Source organism: Saccopteryx leptura, chromosome 13 (assembly GCF_036850995.1).
Source record: "Saccopteryx leptura isolate mSacLep1 chromosome 13, mSacLep1_pri_phased_curated, whole genome shotgun sequence".
Taxonomy (NCBI): domain Eukaryota; kingdom Metazoa; phylum Chordata; class Mammalia; order Chiroptera; family Emballonuridae; genus Saccopteryx; species Saccopteryx leptura.
Window position 1 is genome coordinate 30,595,064 of NC_089515.1, and position 23,015 is coordinate 30,618,078.

Consider the following 23,015-nt stretch of genomic DNA (forward strand, 5'->3'; position numbering starts at 1 on the left):
CATCGGTATCACACTTGTATAAGAGTTATATTTAGTAATTCAGGAATAAGTAATATCCTTGAAAATATTGTCTTTTCTTGTAGGAACTGCTTTATATTTATCCAAATGGGCTTTAATGAATATCAATTAAAATTCTGTTTATTGATATAGTTCCCAAATATTTATTTTACAATTTTGTCATTATAAAAAGCATGTTTCCTTTATTTTCTAGTCACTAGTGCTGGCATAAATGAAGAGAGAGAGAGAGTGTGTGTGTGTGTGTGTGTGTGTGTGTGTGTGTGTGTAACTTAATTTTGTATATAGCCTTCAGGGGAAAGTGTAGGTTGTCTATTTTCACTTGGTATATTCTCTGGTAGCCTCACCAGTTTGTGTCAATTTTACAATATTCTTTTTTTTTTTTAAGTTTATTTTTTTAAATTTTTTTCTTTACAGGGACAGAGAGAGAGAGTCAGAGAGAGGGATAGATAGGGACAGATACACAGGAACGGAGAGAGATGAGAAGCATCAATCATCAGTTTTTTGTTGCGACACCTTAGTTGTTCATTGATTGCTTTCTCATATGTGCCTTGACCGCAGGACTTCAGCAGACCGAGTAACCCCTTGCTTGAGCCAGCGACCTTGGGTCTAAGCTGATGAGCATTTTTTATTTTGCTCAAGCCAGATGAGCCCGCGCTCAAGCTGGCGACCTCGGGGTCTCGAACCTGGGTCCTCGGCATCCCAGTCCAACGCTCTATCCACTGCGCCACCGCCTGGTCAGGCTCTTTCTTTTTTTTTTTTAAAGATTATATTTATTCATTTTAGAGAGGAGAGAGAAAGAAAGGGGGAGGAGAAGGAAGCACTAACTCCCACATATGCCTTGACCAGGCAAGCCCAGGGTTTTGAACCACAGACCTCAGTGTTCCAGGCTGATGCTTTATCCACTGTGCCACCACAGGTCAGGCCTTTTTTGTGTGTGACAGACAGAAAGAGGGCAGATAGGGACAGACAGGAAGGGAGAGAGATGAGAAGCAACAATTCTTCGTAGTGGCATCTTAGTTGTTCATTGATTGCTTTCTCATATGTGCCTTGACAGGGGAGAGTGGGGGGGGGGGAGCCTATAGCCGACCAAGTGACCCCTTGCTCAAGCCAGAGACCTTGGGTTTAAGTTGGTAAGCAATTTTATAATATCCTTTAAGGTTAATTTCTTTTTAAGGGAACTGTGAGGGTGGTAGAAAGAGGTAGAGATAAAAAGTACAGAAGCTTCTAACATTTTGTGGTCTGACAATTCATCACCCAAGGAAGGGAAGGAGATCTACTGAATGGGTTAAGATCTTCTTCAATAGAAAAGACCTCAAATTCTTTACTAAGCTTTTGATGATCTCTGCCTATATAATCCAAATATACTGTACCTTTATTATCCTTTATGGCCATTCTGGGATTGATAATAAAACCAATATCCAAAAGATGTTTTCAAATAAAGAGTTTACTCTATACTTTTTTTTTTTTATAAAAGATTTTATTTATTGATTTTACAGAGAGAAGGAGGCCGGGGAGCGAGAAGTATCAACTTATAGTTGCTTCGCTTGACCAGGCGGTGGTGCAGTGGATAGAATGTCGAACTGGGATGCAGAGGACCCAGGTTTCAGACCCTGAGGTCGCCAGCTTGAGCGCGGGCTCATCTGGTTTGAGCAAGGCTCACCAGCTTGAGCCCAAGGTTGCTGGCTTGAGCAAGGGGTCACTTGGTCTGCTGTAGTCCCCCGGTCAAGGCACATATGAGAAATCAATCAATGGACAACTAAGGAACCACAACGAAGAATTGATGTTTCTCATCTCTCTCCCTTCCTGTCTGTCTGTCCCTATCTGTCCCTCTCTCTGACTCTCTCTCTGTCTCTGTAAAAAAACAAAAACAAAAAAGAAACTTATAGTTGCTTCACTTTAGTTCACTGCTTGTTGTATGTGACTTGACCAGGCAAGCCCAGGGTTTTGAATCAGCGACCTCAGTGCTCCAGGTTAATGCTCTATCTACTGTACCACCACAGGCCAGGCTACTCTATAACTTTCTCTATAAGTTAAAGTAGCTATCTCTCTATAGTACTAGAAATGTTAAAGGAAATTATTCAGGCTGAAAGGAAATGACACTACAAAACACTGCTGAGAGAATTTAAAGAAGACAAAGATGAGATGAACCACTATCAGAAATTGAAAGACTCAATATTGTTAATTTAGCCATTCTCTCTAAATTGATCTACCAATTCAAGCAATCCTAATCAAAAGTCTTTGAAAAATTGGTAAGTTGATTTAAAAATTTATATAGAAAGGTCAAGGACCTAGATTAACAATACAAATTTGAAAAACACAGTTGGAGGACTCCTATTATTTGGTTTCCAGATTTAAATATACAATAATCAAGACACTGTGGAATTAAGACATATAGTTCACTGGCACAGAAGAGTATAGAAATACACCCACATGGTGCTAGAACAACTGGATTATCTTATGGATTGTTATAAACCTCAACACTTAACACACTATATAGAAAAATTAACTAGAATTAAATCAGATATCAAAATATGAGTTAACACTACTACACTAGAAAAAAATATAAATTTTTTTGTGTGTCTAACATTGGGTTAGGCAAATATTTAAACAGGACATAAAAAACAAATTTTAAGAGAAAAAATTGACAAAGGGTTTTATACAGATTATATATAAAAACTATTACAGCTCAGTAAGTTTTTAAAAATGGGCAAAAGACCCAAACAAATGTTTCACATAGGATATGTATATAGAAAGATACTCAACATCACTAGTCATCAGGGAAATGAAAATTAAAACCACAATGAGATACCACTACAGATCCACCAGAATGGCTAATGTTTTTGAACATTAGCAACATCAAATGTTTGCAAGATCTGGAACAATAGAACTCTCATACATTGTTAATGGAAACAAAATGATTCACTCACTTTGAACCATGTCACGTGGTAGTATCTTAGAAGGTTAAACATAAAATTATAATACTACCCATTAATTGTAACTCTAGGTATTTATCCCAAAGAAATAAAAATATATACTGCTCTCAAAGAGTTGTATGTAAATAAGTATAAGCCAACATCTGGAAAAATGCAAAAGTCCATAAAAAAGTGAATAAATAGCCTGACTGGTGGTGGCACAGTGAATAGAGCATTGACCTGGGACATTGAGGTCCCAGGTTCGAAATACCGAGGTCACTGGCTTGACAGCAGCCTCACCAGCATAAGCATGGGATCACTGACATGATGACCCCAAAGGTCAATGGCTTGAACCCAACATTGCTGGCTTGAGCAAGGAATCACTGGCTCAGCTGGAGCCTCCTGGTCAAGACACCTATGAGAAGCAATCAATGAACAACTAAAATGACACAACTACAAGCTGATGCTTCTCTTATCTCCCTTCTTCCCTCTCTATCTCTGCATCTTTGTCTCTCACTCTTGAAAAAATAAAGTGAATATACAAACAGTGACATATCTATGCTATGGAGACATACTCAGCAATAAAAAGAAACAAAAGGTTGTATATAAAAAAATTATGCTACCTGACAAAGGTCAAATACAAAAGGCTACATACTGTATAATTCCTAATATGTAAGATTCTAGAAAAGGTAAAATTAGTGACTACCTGACTCGGGGTCTGGTAAAGGACTGACTGACAACGGGGCATGAGGAAACTTTTTAGGGTAAAGGAACTGTCCCACACCTTGACTGTCCTAGTAAACTGTATAACGTTTATAAAAATACATTAATCTGCACTCTTAAATGGATGAATTTTATTGTATATACATAAATATTCCCTCAATAAAGATATTTAAAAATAGGCTCAGGGTAATAAAGATACTAGATACTGAATTTCAACTCTTGAATTAACCACATGAAATCAAATAAATGACCATTACTTATATTTTAGTCAAAAAGAAAAATTTTTCAAAACCTCACATGAGCCTGACCAGGCAGTGGCGCAGTGGATAGAGCGTCGGACTGGGATGCGGAGGACCCAGGTTCGAGACCCTGAGGTCGCCAGCTTGAGCGCGGCTCATCTGGTTTGAGCAAAAAGCCCACCAGCTTGAACCCAAGGTCGCTGGCTCCAGCAAGGGGTTACTCGGTCTGCTGAAGGCCCATGGTCAAGGCACATATGAGAAAGCAATCAATGAACAACTAAGGTGTTGCAATGCGCAATGAAAAACTAATGATTGATGCTTCTCATCTCTCTCCATTCCTGTCTGTCTGTCCCTGTCTATCCCTCTCTCTGACTCACTCTCTGTCTCTGTAAAAAAAAAAACAACAACTCACATGATGTCTTTATCCTCAAACAAGCATACTTTTAGATTGAAAAAATAAAACTCCAGTATTTTTTAATTGCCATGTACTTCTCTGTATAGTATTCTGATAGATAAACTGTCAATGGCCATAAATTGATAGCATTTCACAATTTTTGCTACAGCCTTAGATATAAATCAAGATAAGAAGGTCAATTGTTGCCCAACAGTTAATATCACCTACTGAACTGACACTGTGTTTCATGAGGTGAGGCACTGACAAGAACACATTACCACTTTTTAATATTGCTGCTCAATATCATGCCTGAATTTAATTATGAAGAAACATCAAAATACTTAAACTGAGAGGCATTCTACAAAACAAATGACCTGTACTCTTCCAAAATGTCAGTGTTGTTATAAATAAATAAGTAAAAGGCTGAGGAACCATTTCAGATTAAAGGAGACTAAAGAGTACTTAAAATCAAATTCAATGAATGACCCTAAACTGGATTTTGAATTAAAGAAGGGGGTAAAAAAATATACAGTCCTTGGGACTGCTGGTAAAATTTGAATGAGGTATTAGATAATAACACATCAAAATTAACTTTCCTGATTTTTGGTAACTGTACTATGTAGTTAAGGAAGTGGCTATCCTTTTTTTTTAAAGACTTTATTTATTCATTTTAGAGAGAAGAAAGAGGAGGGGACAGCAGGAAGCATCAAATCCCATACGTGCCTTGACCTGGCAAGCCAAGGATTTCGAACTGGTGACCTCTGTGTTCCAGTTCAAAGCTTTATTCACTGCACCACCAAAGGTCAGGCTATCCTTATTCTTAGGACATATGGAAATATACACAGAAATATGTAAGAATAAAGAGGTATGAGGGCTATGATGTATATAACTTCTCATATAGCTTAGGAAAATGTGTGCTACATATAAAATCTATGAGAATGAATAAGGTAAATTTGACAAAAGGTTAACAACTGGTGAATCTAGGTAAAGGATAAATTTTTGTATTATTCTTATAACTTTTCTATAAATGTGAAATTATTTCAAAGTAAAAAGCGAAAAAAAAGTATGGTGGATAAATGTTGAACCCTACTTTTCTCGCACAAGCCAGATCTCTCTCCCTTGTCTCCTGCATAATCCCAGCCATCTTGCCATTAGATTATATTTGCTTGAGTTTTGTGTTGCTCTGATACACAGTTTAAGGAAGAAGAGCAATGAGAATAATAAGTAGAATGTGGAAGTTAACTTTCAGGCTTCTCTTAATATCTCAACGACCTGATGAAAATAGCCAAAACAGAATAAGAAATTTTTGGTCAAGGACAATATAATAAATATTTTAGGCTTTGCAGACCACAAAAGTCTCTATTGCATCTCTCCTTTCCTTATTTAAAAAAAATTTTTTTTAGGCAGGCATTATATAAACACTCTGTAAGCTGGATTTGAGGACATGCCATATCCCTGAGTTCCCCAAGAACTGTAACAAAAGTAGCTCTAGTAGTTCCTGAAACAAGGAAATTATTGAATACAGCAACAAAATTACATCAGCATGGAAGTTAGTCCTCAGTGCAATAAACAGTTAATAAAACTGACCTTTAAACAAAAAATAAAAATCAACATTTCTTTCTTTTTTTTTTGTCGTGACAGAGACAGAGAGAGGGACAGATAGAGACAGACCAACAGGAAGGGAAAGAGATGAGAAGTATCAATTCTTCGTTGCAGCACCTTAATTGTTCATTGACTTCTTTCTCATATGTGCCTTGGAGGGGGGGGCTCCAGCAGAGCGAGTGACCCCTTGCTCAAACCAGTGACCTTGGGCTCAAGCCAGCGACCATGGGGTCATGTCTATAATCCCACGTTCAAGCTGGATGAGCCGGTGCTCAAACCCGATGAGCAGCACTCAAGCTGACGTGCAAACCGCGACCTCCGGTTTTGAATCTGGGTCCTCTGTGTCCCAGTCCAATGCTCTATTCACTGTGCCACCGCCTAGTCAGGCAAAAAAATCAACATTTCTTAAAGTTTCCTTTGTAACTTTTAGTATTTGTCACCTTATGAGTGGATGTTTTGTGGGAAGGGAATGGGGAAGGACACTTTCATAGTTATTTCTTTTTGAGAGAGAACACCTCAGGAAAGGAAATGGAAGAAATAATGACAAGTTTCACTTAGGAAAAATAAGATGCCCTAGATGCCAGGACTGTGATACAAAATTTAAGGTGTGACATTTTAGAGCCATTCCTGTCCAAATTCAAGAGCATGTCCACTCTGTGCATAGATTTATTTAAATAAAATTTATTTAAAAATTCATACCCTATGGTGTAGAAAATCTGGGAATCAGAAGCATGTGTATGCATGTAGGCTTTATAATAACTGTTAGAAAGTTCCACCTAAGTACATCATGGTCCTACAGCTACAGCCCACTCCCCTATCCGTGGCTTACTGACATTTCAAGCAATGAGCTAAAAATAACAGACAAGATACAATTCATTGATTTAACTGCCACTCTCCTGTGTCTTTTTATTTTTTATTTTTTTGTATTTTTCTGAAGTTGGAAATGGGGAGGCAGTCAGACAGACTCCTCCATGCACCCGACCGGGATCCACCCGGCATGCCCACCAGAGGGCGATGCTCTGCCCATCTGGGGCGTGGCTCTGTTGCAACCAGAGCCATTCTAGTGTCTGAGGCAGAGGCCATGGAGCCATCCTCAGTGCCCGGGCCAACTTTGCTCCAATGGAGCCCTGGCTGTGGGAGGGGAAGAGAGAGACAGAGAGGAAGGAGAGGGGGAGGGGTGGAGAAGCAGATGGGCACTTCTCCTGTGTGCCCTGGCAGGGAATTGAACCAGGGACTCCTGCACGCCAGGCCGATGCTCTACCACTGAGCCAACCAGCCAGGGCCTCTCCTATGTCTTTTTATTTTAAATGCCAGAATGTCTTAGGAAAAATGGCTCCACAGTTTTAAATGCTCATACTCTTTAAGGTTAGTTATCTAAAAAGAAATCTTACTCAATGTATATTACTGTTTTTTTACATGAACAAAATATAAATTGTGCTTTAATGCAATTTTTACCATATGTCAATGTTAATTCCATTATTTTAGGAAGACCATCAAGTTAAAGAATAAGAAAATAACAAAGGTTGAAGCCTGAATACACATCAAGAATTAATTATGGTGTTCAAAATGTTCAACAACCTACCATGAATGACTCTAATCACTCTAATTGCTATTACTATTCATGGAAATAAAGCCTAAAGTATAAGTGGCAGTGATTATTATCGTTATACTTAATGCACCAGTATCTATAATCAGCATTTGCTGTTATAGATTTTCTTTTCATTATACAGTACATATAAAAGTTATTATAAACATTAAAAGGCAAATGCAGGCCCTGGCCGGTTGGCTCAGCGGTAGAGCGACGGCCTGGCGTGCAGGAGTCTCGGGTTCGATTCCCGGCCAGGGCACACAGAAGAAGCGCTCATCTGCTTTTCCACCCCTCCCTCTCTCCTTCCTCTCTGTCTCTCTCTTCCCCTCCTGCAGCCAAGGCTCCATTGGAGCAAAGTTGGCCCAGGCGCTGAGGATGGCTCCATGGCCTCTGCCTCAGGCACTAGAATGGCTCTGGTTGCAACAGAGCAATGCCCCAGATGGGCAGAGCATCGCCCCTTGGTGGGCATGCCAGGTGGATCCTGGTCAGGCGCATGTGAGAGTCTGTCTGACTGCCTCCCTGTTTCCAACTTCAGAAAAATACAAAAAAAAAAAAAAAAGAGGCAAATGCAAGCCACTCCACGTCAATAGCAATGGTTTCTTATATCCTTCCAGTGCTTGAAAATTAAAAGTGTATATTACCTCAATTTTCATCTACAACCCAATCTCAATTAAAGACTTCCTGAATTTCTATCTGCTCTCCATAATGACTGCAGATGTCCATAGATACCCAAGACCATTATAAGCACAAGGATATCCAACTGTATATTTGAGGCAAAAGTATTAAACCTGAGCTGAGGGTAATCTTGCCTTTTTCTAAACTCCGACAGCACTAGTTTTATAATCCTTATTATGTTTATTTATATACATGTAGTTCTTACCTTCTCCCCTACACTATAAATTTCTTGACAGTATCTGTGGCTAAAACTTTTTAATCAATGACAGTATTTCAACCACAGTGGCTGCTGTTTTTGACATACTCACAGTGAAATACATAGTTATTGATTTTAACTTTAGAAATAAGGACTGAAGAAATTTTTTGTAAGAAAAAATATGGGCCCTGGGCAATTGACTCAGCAGTAGAGCATCGGCCTGGTATGTGGAAGTCCTGGGTTAGAATTCCGGTCAGGGCACAAAGGAGAAGTGATCATCTGCTTCTCCACCTCTCTCTCTCCCCTTTCTCTCTCTCTCTCTCGCCCCCTCTCACAGCCATGGCTTGATTTCAGCAAGTTGTTCACAGGTGCTGAGGATGGCACCATAGCCTAGCCTCAGGTGCCAAAAATAGCTTGGTTGCTAAGCAACAGAGCAATGGCCCCAGAAGGGCAGAGCATGCCCCACAGGGGGCTTGCCAGGTGGATCTCCCAATTCAATTCCCAGTAAGGGCACACAGGAGAAGCCACCACCGGCTTCTTTCCTCCTCCCTCTCCCCCTTCTCTCCCTTTTACCCGCTCAGAGTCAGTGACTCAATTGGTTTGAGCATGGCCCCAGGCACTGAGGATAGCTTGGTTGGTCTAAGCTTTTGAGCTTCAGGCACTAAAAATAGCTTGGTACTTGAGAATTGGTCTCAGACAGGGGTTGCCGGATGGATCCTGGTCAGAGCGCATGCAAAAGTCTACCTCACTATCTCCCTTCCTCTAATCTTAAAAAATAATAAAAATAAAAAAGAAAGAAGAAGAAGAAGGAAGAAGAAGAAAGAAAAGAAAAAAATCTAAGAGCCCTGGCCAGTGATGTAATAGACAGAGTACTGGCCCAAAGTGCTGGGGTCAGTGGCTCAATCCTGGGGTGGCCAGTTCAATCCCAAGGGTGCTGGCTCCACCACCCCTACCCCAAGGACACCGGTTTAAGTCCTGGTCAGGGCAGACATGAGAAGCAATCAATGGCACAACTAAGTGAAACAACTAGTTGATGCTTCTCTCTCTCTCTCTCTTTCTGCCTTCCCTATACTCAAAGAAAAGAAGTTTTTAAAAAGAAAAATATAAGCAACCAATAGGCAAAGACTTGATATTGTTAAGATGTCAGTAATATTCAAAATGATCTACAGATTTAATGTAACTCCTATCAAAATCCTAAGGACTTTTTTGCAAAAAATTAAAAAAAAAAAATCCAGCCTGACCGGGCGGTGGCGCAGTGGATGGAGCGTCGGACTGGGATGCGAAGGGCCCAGGTTCGAGACCCCGAGGTCGCCGGCTTGAGCGCGGGCTCATCTGGTTTGAGCAAAAATCTCACCAGCTTGAACCCAAGGTCGCTAGCTTGAGCAAGGGGTTGCTCGGTCTGCTGAGGGCCCGCGGTCAAGGCACATATGAGAAGGCAATCAATGAACAACTAAGTTGTTGCAGCGCGCAATGAGAAACTAATTATTGATGCTTCTCGTCTCTCTCCGTTCCTGTCTGTCTGTCCCTGGCTATCCCTCTCTCTGTCTCTGTAAAAAAAAAAAAAAAAAAAAAAAAAATCCACCCTAAAATTCTTATGTAATCTTAAGGAGCCCCAAAGAACCAAAACAATCTTAAAAAAGACAAAGCTGGAGATGACACAGTTCCTAATTTCAAAACTGATTACAAAACTACAGTAATCAAAACAATATGGTACTAGCATAAAGACAAATACATAGAAAATGGAAGAGAATACGCCTGACTGGTGGTGGAGCAATGGATAAATCAACCAGAATCCTGGGGTTGCTGGTTAGAAGTCCCAAGGTCGCTGGCTCCAAGTGTGGGGTGGTCACTGGCTTGAGCAGGGGACTCGTTCACATGATCACAAAGCTCACCATCTTGAGCCCAAAGGTCACTGACTTGAACAGGGGACAATTGCTTGGCTCTGGTCAAGGCACGTACAAGAATTAATCAACATATAACTAAAGTGAAAGCAACTACAATCTGATGCTTCTCACTCTCCTCCCTCTTTCAGAAGCAATCAATGAACTACTAAAGTGACACAACTATGAGTTGATGCTTATCATCTCTCTCCTTTCTTGTCTGTGTCCCTTGTTTAAAAATATATGTGTGTGTGCATGCACGCATGCGTATATATGTATGAGAGAATCATGTTGTATACCTGGAATATATGTTAATCACATCTCGATTTAAAAAAAAGAAAAAAAATAATAACCCTAAAAATGCATTGTTGGACAAGGCCATCTTATTAATTTTCTTGAAACTATCTTTTTGTTGCTGATGTAACTAGAGAAGTCCAAGGAGCAATTCAACTAAGAGGAGTACAGGCACTATAGCCTATTCGCCCCCTATTATTTTTTTAAACATTATCTTCATATCTGAGAATTCCTCACTGTTTTTGCCCTCAATGTGAACAAGTCAGTTAGTCATGGTCCTTACATGGGCACTCCTGCCTCATTTATTTCTGGCAAACTCTCTTAACTTCTACAGTTATCTTGACTGTATCCTAATTTCAATAGGAATCTTCCATCACTGTTCAGTAATCTCTTGTTGGTTCTCTTACAATCCCTCTGTCTTCTACTATTCTCTCCTTTTAATAGCTTTAATTTCTTCTTTCCTCCAGCTCTTTTTGCCCAAGAGTACAAATATGTAAGTTTTCCCCTCCTTCTTAGAAAATCTTTACTTAGAGGAAGTACTCACTCTCTCTATGGTCCTATTTTCTTCATCATTCCTATCACTGATGACTTTTCCAACTAGCAGCCTATATCCATTTTTTAACTCCCACAACATCCTCTTACTCATTAACCCTGTCAGATCTAGAGTATGGCTCCCTTAACAGTATTCCAAAGAAGCTATTTTCTCAAAGCCCGTCAAAGTATGTTTGGGGTACCTGCTCAACCCACTTAGGACCAATTTTAGGAAAAGGCATAGGTGTCATTAGCACAATGAACACAAAAACTCATCCCCCTACTCATCACACAGGATAGGGCTGGAAAGACATCAGATCCAAAATATGCAATTCATTTATTCTCATCCTACTTCCTAAAATAAAGGTCTTTCAATTATCAGTATTTTCCTGCTTTACCGCTTACCAAAGACTTTATCTGCTTTAATATTCCAATCACCACATTTATTCAGAAACCCTCCAAATATGTACTCAGCTTAGATCTCTTATTTCAACTCAATTTTTACAACCCAAAATGTCTACTGGACAATTCCAATTAAATGTTCGCTGCCACCACAAACAGCTTCCAGCTAATAACGTCATTATTCTCACCATAAAAATTAGCCACAGATTTTCTCTTCTGACTTAACTTTTTTTAATTCATCCTTCTAAGCCACCCCCCATAAAAATTAGCCACAGATTTTCTCTTCTGACTTAACTTTTTTTAATTCATCCTTCTAAGCCACTCTAGCTTGGAAAACCTAATGTCAGTCACTTCCCTCTCCCTTATTTATATATTCACATAATCACTGAGTTTTGATAATTCGTGATTCCAGATTCTCTAAGTATAGCCCTTCCTTACGCATCTTCACAGCCACAGCCCTGGCTCAGGCTCATTTTTCTGAAGCCTCCTAGGTGCACTCTCCCTTCTGGGAGTATGCCCATGGTCTCTTGGTTAACCCTAATCACATAAAACTGAACAGAGAGCCTGACCTGCGGTGGCACGGTAGATAAAAGTGTTGACCTAGAACACTGAAGTCCTTGGTTCGAAACCTGAGCTTGCCTAGTCAAGGCACATAAGGAAGCAACTATGAGTTTACTCTCCCCCCTTATCTCTCTCTACTCTAAAATTAATAAAATCTTTCAAAAAAAACTTATGAAAAAATAAAATTGAACAGAGTTAATCATCAATTTATAGAAGTCTGTTTTTACAGGGAAAAAATCCAAAGATTGGGAGTGTTAAAAAAAAAACAATACACAACTAAAAAAACTCCCATTTACTGGGATCTTAGACTGAGTACTGATTCACTGTCAACTGGTTTTCCTTAATCTTTTAAAATAATCTACATAAAAAGGCCTCTGGAGATATAATAAGGTTAGGTCTCACAATTTAGATTTCTACAATTAACTGAGAGATTAGTTAAAATTAATCATGTCCTAACTTGTATTCATTTAACTCTGCCCTGTATCTATTTAAACTTTATAAATAAATATCCTTTAAACATCTCATATTTTTTCTTCTTTCTCATTCCTAACAAACAAGAATTACACTGATACACTGTTCTTCCACCGTTTCTTTTATATAGTGGGTACTATGAATACTTACTGATTTGTGGTACTCTGGATATATGTCAGACAAGTCTTATCAAGCAGTGTTGAATAAGCCCAAACTAACATATACAACACAAATACATGTTGTAGAATAAAATAATAACTAGATTTAACATCTGGTCTTACTATAAGCTTCCAATGTTCAAAAATACCAATATACTCACAAAACAAATTATGAGAGTAAATACAACATGATAAATGAATGATAAATATAAAAAGGATCTATTTAATGATTCCTGAGTTAGCTGGGCATTGAAGGATATCTATAATCTGGTTCTAATTCTGTCACTAGTTACACTTCTAAAAATAAATGCTCTGCTCCACCCAGGATGTGTCCCTATCATCTCTGCCTATCAAGACCTATGTAGTCTTCAAAAATGCAGTTTAAGTCCTAAATTCTATCTTCTCCTAATAGCTAGTCAATTATAAAACTTACAGTTTTATAACAAACTTTTTAAGAACATAAACACTTTATATTTTGGTATAACATCATATCTACTATGATAATTAGTTACTAAAACAGCCTTTCTCTTTACAACAGCTATCTCTATTCTATCTCAGCTATACACAAGAGCCATACCATAGATCAATTCATCATTTAGAATTAGTCCATTTTTAGGACAGTAATTTTTTATTCTTCCTATTTTTCCAACACCCTCTCACCACTACTGAATTCGATTTTTACATTATGAACACAATCCTGCAATTAATAAAAGCCTCATGAGATGGTTTTTAGTAGCTATAGAAAGAAATATAGATATATATGTATATATCTTTAAGTGAACATACGTACTTCCTAGCTCAGACAATTGAGCAAGCTTAGGAGCAATGATGCTCTAGAACCAATAAATACACTTAATGCCCAAATCTTGCTTCCTTGTACAAATTCTCCAAATAAAGAAACTAGGGTTCCTTGAAGAAATCCAAGGTTGGGACAGGAAAAGCAAAAATAAACCTGGAACATTTTTTGGTGCCAAAAAATAAAGAAGAGCTTAAAAAAATTACAAAAACGTCAAGATAAGGTGCCAACCTGAAAGGGCTCTCAATCACCATATCCAGAACAATTTCAACTAAAAAAACAATGATTATAATGAATTAAGTTTATAGAATGAAATAAGAATCCATGAATCTATACTAGTTGATAAACACATAAATGGAAAAGAAAACTCTTATAGTAGAATTGCAACTAATAGAGGTAAAAAAAAGAAATAGAAAATCATCATTAATCATCATGACCACAGTCATAAGTTTTTCAAGCAAGATTCATTAATGGATGCTAAAATTATTGTATGATGGATGATAATCTAGTATGATAAGAAGGTATTTATAAAATCTCAAAGTACCTCTCTACAAAATACCTATTAAATATAATGGAAAAAACAAACAGAAACTTGATACCAGAGAAAATTGGCAGACACCACCTTAACAAATGATCAAAGTAAACATCACCATGTGCTTCCTGATACAGTGTACTAAGGATGACATAACATCAAAAATGTGTAACTTGATTGGACCTGGCCAGTTGGCTTAGCGGTAGAGCGTCGGTCAGGCATGTGGAAGTCTCAGGTTCGAGTTCAATTTCCAGTCAGGGCACACAGGAGAAGCGCCCATCTGCTTCTCCACTCTTCCTCTTCCCCTTCCTCTCTCTCTTTCTCTTCCCCTCCCACAGCCAAGGCTCCCCTGTAGTAAAGTTGGCCCGGGCACTGAGGATGGCTCCATGGCCTCTGCCTCAGGCGCTAGAATGGCTCCCATCGCAATGGAACAATGGCCCAGAAGGGCAGAGCATGGCCCCCTGGTGGGCATGCCAGGTGGATCCCAGTCGGGTACATGCGGGAGAGTCTGTCTGACTGCCTCCCTGCTTCTAACTTCGGAAAATAAAAATGTGTAATTTGTATTTAATAATGAGGAATCAGACAAACCTAAATTGAGGGGTATTCTATATATCCTTTTTAAAACTTTTAACATAACACTATGAAAGGCAAAGAAAAACAGAACCCTTCCAGACTAATGGAGACTAAGGAGACATGACAACTAAGTACGAAGTGTGAACTAGACTGGATCCTGGATCAGAAAAATGGCATTACTGAGACAACTGGTGAATTTCAAAAGGTTTGCAGATAATAGTATGGCATCAACATTAATTTCTTATTTTTATAATTGTACTGCCGTTATATAAGATGTTAACATTTGGGAAATTTGGCTAAAAGATATACAGGAATTATTTTTTTCAAGTGTTTTGTAAGTCTAAAATTATTTTTTTAAATCTAAACAAAAAAGTATAAAAGCCCCATGAGTAAATATGCTTGGCACATATAAACACTCAAAACAGCTATTTATTATCATTCTCTAGTATATTAAGCCTCCTGACTGCTTTGTCATTTATTTAGAAAATACTTACTGAGTGCCTACTGTGTGCTCAACAAACAGAAAAGGAAAGAAAAGAAGCAAGCAAGCAAGCCAGTCAAGCAGGCAGGCAAGAAGATACAAATTTACTAAGAGATTCCTAGCATAACTGAGTGTGTCCATTTCAAATTATACCCATGTCCATTTACACCAGGGGTCGGGAACCTATGGCTCGCGAGCCAGATGTGGCTCTTTTGATGGCTGCATCTGGCTTGCAGACAAATCTTTAATAAAAAAAATAATGTTAAAAATATAAAACATTCTCATGTATCACAATCCATTCATTTCCTACTGCTCATGTTCATGGTTGCGGGTGGCTGGAGCTAATCACAGCTGTCCTCGGGACAACACCAAATTTTTATTGGATAATGCGTAACGTACACGGGTCGTTGTATGGCTCTCATGGAATTACATTTTAAAATATATGGCGTTCATGGTTCTCTCAGCCAAAAAGGTTCCCGACTCCTGGTTTATACTTTTATTTTCTCCCTCTTTCAAAATGAGTAACAACTTAATTCTTCCTCTCCACTCTCCATATTCCTGTTCCTATCTTTGTTATCAAAATGCATGTATTCTAAAACCATGAATCAAATCCCAGCTATGTGACCTAGCCCATAACTTCTTTCTTTATAAAACTGGGATGCCTTTAACCAACTTTATAGGGTTATTGTGAAAACTAAATGGGAACAAATACAAGTAACTGACACATGGTAGATGCTCAAAAACTGTTAGTTGCCTTTCCCTTACAAGTTATTCAGTTGACCCTTGAACAACACAGGGGTTAGGGGCAGTCAAAAATCCATGTATAAGTTTTTATTCCCTTAAAACTTAAGTTGTTCCTTGGTATCTGCAGGGGATTGGTTCACAAACTCCCTCCCTCCCCGCCCCATTCAGGGTGCATACAAGAATCAACCAATAAATGTATGAATAAATAAGTGGAACAAATCAATGTTTCTCCTTCTCCCTTCCTCTTTCTCTAAAGGCAACAACTAAAAAACAGACAACAACAAAACAACTTATAAGTAGACCTATGCAACTCAAACCTATGTTGTTCAAGGGTCAATGGTATTTTCTAACTGTTGTAGGATCTTGAGCTGTAGATCAACAACTACTTTTCTTTCTTTTTTTTTTTTTTGTATTTTTCTGAAGCTGGAAACAAGAGGCAGTCAGACAGACTCCTGCATGTGCCCGACTGGGATCCACCCGGCATGCCCACCAGGGGGCGATGCTCTGCCCATCCGGGGCGTCACTCTGTTGCGACCAGAGCCACTCTAGCGCCTGGGGCAGAGGCCATGGAGCCATCCCCAGCACCTGGGCCATATTTTTGCTCCAATGGAGCCTCGGCTGTGGGAAGGGAAGAGAGAGACAGAGAGGAAGAAGAGGGGGAGGGGTGGAGAAGCAGATGGGCGCCTTTCCTGTGTGCCCTGGCTGGGAATCGAACCTGGGACTTCCGCACGCCAGGCTGACGCTCTACCACTGAGCCAACCGGCCAGGGCCAACAACCACTTTCCTAATCCCTGTTCTATTTTCCAAAGAAACTACTTTATATTTTTCACCTACATATTTTAAGAAGTAAATATAAATATTTATTTTATTAGTTTTTACAGCTTTAGTATCCACTGACAGTTCAAATAACTAAAAAATATACATAACTTCCCCCTCTCCTAAATATCAAACATTTCTAACAACTTTTTCAAACATTATCTAGACTTTCTCACCATGCCGACCTCAAACTTGAGATTCCAACATCATGCTCTGCTGTCACCTATTGGCTATTACCATACTGTTCAGTTATTTCCTTCTTTTTTGGGACTCCTAACCCAGTTTTAATGTGCAAGCCTTCAACCCCAGTGAAGTCTAGTCTTTCCCAGATGAGATTCTCCAAATGCCTGCAAAGAGCTACAGTACACTTTAATGCTAATACAACTAAACATAAATACTTGACAATTTACATTTTTGAGGCTTTCTTTTTCTATTTTTCATTATACATGTTATGGCTGTCTATGAAAAAAATAAACACCAAGTACAGGTAGTGAAGTGTCTAATGAAGAAAAACAGCCTTGCAAGAACTAGATGTGTAGTCAAATGGAAATATTCTTTCTAACTAGAAAACCAACTAAAAATTGTAGAAACCACAAACAGTTTTAAATGCTATATGATTCCATGCCTTGCTATTTCTGTATTTTCTTTTAAAAATATTCATATAATATTTTACCCTCCTATAGAAGGGAAAACTCGATAGTATTACAAGAATATACTACCCAACTATATTGAACATTAAAGGGCTTTCTGTCCAATCTTACCCTGAAAAAAGATGTCACTCCTACAAATTCAATGACTTGCTCAATAAATAGTCACAACAAATCAATTCTGCCAACACAAAAGCAAATATACATACACAAAGTTTAAAATGATGAACTTTAACTTCATTAGCAGTTGCTTAATGTTTTGGTCTTTTACAAACCACATTAAATTTCAGAACACTTTCCTCATTAATTCAATGAAAACAGACCACCATGAATAGTCACAACTTTTTCATGTAGTAAGCCAAGAAAAAAATGAACACAAAAAGAAGAACAAAAAAAGAACATTAAGAAGTTCTTAAACTTGCTTTCAGATTTTAATGCAACTTGCCAACAATGGTAAACAGTGGTACAGTGGCTACACGCAGGGGCACAACATGGGTCACAGGCTTCAGAGATTGACATTGTAGTCAGCAATACAAGATCCACATGTAGAAAAGGATGAACAAATAAGGCAGAGTATTAACTGACAAATAACTAATAGAAATAATTACCACAACAGAATAAAGGGTTGAAACAGCAATATGAGCAAAGGTTTACCATTATAGGAAAGGGAGGGCTTAAGCTAAGAGTAAGAGCAAAGGAATTTCAAGCTATTGAGAAATATGAGTACGCAATGCTGTAGTCCAAATAGTAAAAGCATGTTGTGTACTATGATCATTCAAATGATCAGACCGTTTAGCTGAAAAAAAATTATATAGGAAACGAGTGGGACAGCTTTAGAAAGAAATAAACCGAACTGTGGAGTGTTATCAAGTCACTGAGTGTTAGGCTGATAAATTCAGAGGACAATGAAAGTCACTGGAAACTCAGTATAGGGAAACATTTCCACACTATTTGAGGTGTGAGAGTCGAAGCAAGAAGTTTAACCTTGTAGCAGTGTTTAACAGACGGAAAAAAACTAAGAGACCAATCATGTTATTTAAGTAGTTCAGAAATCATGTAAAGGTCTGGACCAGTGGTCCCCAACCTTTTTTGGGCCACGGATCAGTTTAATGTCAGAAAATATTTTCACGGACCAGCCTTTAGGGTGGGACGGATAAATGTATCACGTGACCGAGACAAGCGTCAAGAGCGAGTCTTAGACGGATGTAACAGAGGGAATCTGGTCATTTTTAAAAAATAAAACATAGTTCAGACTTAAATATAAATAAGACGGAAATAATGTAAGTTATTTATTCTTTCTCTGCAGACCGGTACCAAATGGCCCACAGACTGGTACCGGCCCAGGGGTTGGGGACCACTGGTCTGGACTAGTGATGAAAGTAAAAAAAAAAAAAAAAAAAAAAGGAGGGCGAAATGAAATTCAGTATGAGTGAACTGATAGATGATATATACAAAGGCACAGAAAGGAATTAAAAATGTTTCCAAAGCTTCAAAACTGGGAATAGAAGTACCATGAAAAGAAACATAAAATAGAAAACCATTATTAATAAATTTTTCCAACAACTGAAATGTTTCTAAAGCAAAATTCTACTTATTTTATTTAACACAAAGCAATTAAAACACAAACCCAGCCCTGGCCAGTGGAAGTCCTGGGTTCGATTCCCAGTCAGGGCGCATAGGAGAAGCGACCATCTGCTTCTCCAGCCTTCCCCCTTCTCTTTCTTTTCTCTCTCTCTCTCTTTCTCCCTCTCCCCCCTCCCTTCCTGCGGCCATGGTGCAGCCACTCAAATGAGCAAATCTGCCCTGGGCGCTGAGGATGGCTCTATGGCCTTACCTCAGGTGCTAAAACAGCTCTGTTGCTGAGCAACAAAGCAGTGGCCTCAAATTGGCAGAGCATCAGCCCCAGACAGGGGTTGCCAGGTGGATCACGGTCGGAGTGCATGCGGGAGTTTGCCTCTCTGCCTCCCTGCCTCTCACTTGATAAAAAATAAAATAAAAAATAAAAAACACAAACCCAAAGGTACAGCCAATTTCTGCAACTGAATATAAATATCATTCATGCTCAAATATTATGAAGAAACATCTCGTACTAAAACATAAACCAGGCCCTGGCCGGTTGGCTCAGTGGTAGAGCGTTGGCCTGGTGTGTAGGAGTTCCAGGTTCGATTCCCGGCCAGGGCACACAGGAGAAGCGCCCATCTGCTTCTCCACCCCTCCCCCTCTCCTTCCTCTCTGTCTCTCTCTTCCCCTCCTGCAGCCGAGGCTCCATTGGAGCAAAGTTTGCCCGGGCGCTGAGGATGGCTCTGGTTGCAACAGAGCAACAACCCAGGTGGGCAGAGCATCGCCTCCTGGTGGGCATGCCAGGTGGATCCCGGTCCGGCGCATGCGGGGGTCTGTCTGACTGCCTCCCCGTTTCCAGCTTCGGAAAAATACAAAAAAAAAAAAAAAAAAAAAAAAAAAAAAAAAAAAGCATAAACCACAGTCTATAAAATCTATGTGAATTAGTAACTACTTGATCCAGATCCATATTGCTATTCTTTTTGTACAAATGATTCCCAATACTTGAATTACCTTATATTTCATATTTAAAATAAACAACAGTTTGATATCTAGTTAAGTATCCTGCTAAGTGAAGTATATAAATAAAAGCAATGTCGCCTGACCTGTGGTGGCGCAGTAGATAAAGCGTCGACCTGGAAATGCTGAGGTCGCTGGTTCGAAACCCTGGGCTTGCCTGGTTAAGGCACATATGGGAGTTGATGCTTCCTGCTCCTCCCCCCCTTCTATCTCTCCTCTCTGTCTCCCCCCCCCTCCTTTCTAAAATAAATAAATAAATTTTAAAAAATTTAAAAAATAAAAATAAAAGCAATGCATGTTGAAATATAGATTTCTCAATAGGCTAATTTAGACTAGAAATACTAAACTGCAAACTGAGTTACTATCAAATCCTTTATAAATAAACACAAACTCATGCCTTCCTTTACCAACAAAATAATCACGTTTTGAAAAAATAAAAACTAGAAAATACCATATTAGACAAGTTTCATGAGTTTCTTGATTACCTTTACTTTATCTCTTCTCAAGCAACAGAATAGACAATTTTCATCAAAAGTCCAATCAGAAATGCTTTCAGGTTCACAGTCTGCAAAAATAGTAGGAATAACAAATTAATAGTCACAAATGAGGATTTTTCAGAAAACAAAAGAAAATATCAAAAATATTTTAACAGAAAATCCTTACTGAGTACTAGGCTCCCATTTGTCTTAAAAATCCTAGCAATAATTGCTCACTAGTTATTGATACATATATTTACATTATCAACTAAACACAGAAAGATGCTTACATGGATACAGCTTTAACCCATATAAACTGTGAATAAAAAGAACAGTACTGAAGCTTAAATCACCAAGGTATCATATATCACCAGGAAGATTTTTAAATACCAAAAAAGGATTTTTAATACCTTTCAATAAACTGAGATCTTTTAATAATGCAGCTCCAAACAGCCCTTCAAGAATACTTTCAAACCCTGAAAAGATGGGAAAAAAAAATCCATGATTACAATATTCCCTACTGCAATTTAACATTAATCCATTACATGAAATAATGATGGTGTTTTCTTCCAGTTCTCAAGGATTCCCACATTACTACTGATGAGATGCCAAGGAAGGAGTGTCAATGACAAATCTAAAAGTAGTATTTGCATCTTTGTCAAACATTAACATTCAATACAAATTCAGAGCACATTCAAGAACAATACAAAACAGACAATGCTAGAAATAACCAATGAAGGAATGGAAACTCACAGGTTCTCTTACCATCTTACAAAACCCCAAATATCTCATTCAAACTCCATTTTAAAAGGCACCTTTCCTAATAAATGTCAAACAGCTTCAAAATTTCCCCAACATTCTGAATTAATCAAAATAGCATGTTTCTAAATATCAACTGAGATAACAAACTTTCAAACTAACAGTTTTGTTTTGTTTCTTTGAGCAAGAGAGAAACATTGAGCTGCTCCTGTATGTGCCCTGATGGAGGGAATCAAACTGGCAACCTATGAGCTCTAGCAGGACATTCCAAACAACACAGCTAGCGGCCAGGACTTAATTTTTTTTTTAAAGGGACAGAGAAAGGAAGGAAGAGAGAGGGGATGGGAAAGGGAAGCATTCATTTGTTGTTCCATTCAGTCGTGCATTCACTAGTTACTTCCCATGTGCCCTGACCTGAGATCGAATCCACAACCTTGTGATTTCGGGATAATGCTCTTAACCAACTGAGCTAACCGGCGAGGGCCTCACTAATGAGTTTTTTGAAGAAAAATCCTGACTAAGAATATCTATATCATTATAAAAAAAGCCAATATATAGTATTTTAACAGAAAAAGACCTTTGTGATTATTTTACATTGCCACAATTAACTACTTACTGGTTCCTTTATAAAGTTATAACTCACTAATTATACACACAAATAAAATGAGAAAAAAAATCAAATATACCTGTACCTGTATCATCTTGTACTAGTATAAAGTAGAAAATGAAACAACAAAAATAGTTTTTGATTCATTTCATCAAATATTGCTGATCAGCCTGACAAGGCGGTGGCGCAGTGGACAGAATGTCAGCCTGGGATGGTGAGGACCCAGGTTCGAAACCCCAAGGTCACTGCTTAAGTGCAGGCTCACCAGCTTGAGTGTGAAATCACAAACATGATTCCATGGTGCCTGGCTTGAGCCCAAAGGTCACTAGCTTGAGTCCAAGGTTGCTGTCCTGAGCAAGGGGTCACTCACTCTGCCAGAGCACCCTAGTCAAGGTACATAATAGAAAATAATCAATGAACAACTAAGACAATGCAATGAAGAACTAATGCTTCTCATCTCCCTTCCTGTCTGTCTCTCTCTTGCTCTCTCACGGAAAAAAAAAAAAAAATGCTGATCAACACAATGAAAAACAAAAAATATCTTTGCTACCTGACCGGCGGTGGCACAGTGGATAGTACATTGACCTGGCACACTGAGGTCCCAGGTTCAAAACCCCAAGGTTCACTACTTGAGCACGGGTTTCCCAGCTTCAGCGTGGGATCATAAACATGATTCCATGGTTGCTCACTAGAGCCCAAGGTCACCTTGAGCAAGAGATCACTGACTCAGATGGAGCCCCCTGGTTAAGGCATGTATGAGAGGTAATCAATGAACAACTGAAAGTGCTGCAACTACAAGTTGATTCTTCCCATCTCTCTCCCTTCCTGTTTCTCTCAAAGATAATATATATCTTTGCCATCTTGTTTTCTCTATGGGTTATTAAGAGGATAAGGAGGAAAAAGAGGAAATAAATCAGCTTTATTCAACATGACAAATAATAGATTAGAGCAGTGGTTCCCCAACTATGTGTCATGTACCCCATTGGAAGCTCAAATGGTGACAAGGGGTACATGAATCCGTATGTAGTTTAAGCATGACCTCCAGAAAGAATTAGTAAGTCTTCTGTATTCAACATACATAAAACTTTTCAAATGCATATAAACGTTATTGTAATTAAGAAAAAATATAGGTAGGATATAAAACTAAAACTCATGGACACAGATAAAAATGAAGTGGTTACCCAGGGAGAGTGGAGTAGGGGACAGGGAAGGAAAGAAGGACAAACATCCCATGCCTGACCAGGCAGTGGTGCAGTGGATACAGCATCAGCCTGGGATACTGAGAACCCAGTTTCGAAACCCAGAGGCTACTGGCTTGAGCGTAGGCTTACCAGCTAGAATGCGGGGTAGTCGGCTTGAGTGT

At 38.8% G+C, this 23,015-nt stretch overlaps 1 protein-coding gene across 2 annotated transcripts in view; it reads right to left on the reverse strand.

Moving 5' to 3' along the window:
• Positions 1-23,015, reverse strand: part of LCOR (ligand dependent nuclear receptor corepressor) — a 153,892-nt gene that overhangs the window by 56,347 nt on the left and 74,530 nt on the right. For both annotated transcript variants that reach the window (XM_066355585.1, XM_066355584.1), the window contains exons 3-4: positions 20,697-20,762; positions 20,296-20,375 (exon numbers count right to left, since the gene is read on the reverse strand). In XM_066355585.1, coding sequence (XP_066211682.1) covers positions 20,296-20,375; positions 20,697-20,762 — 146 coding nt within the window. The remainder of the gene's footprint in view (positions 1-20,295; positions 20,376-20,696; positions 20,763-23,015) is intronic.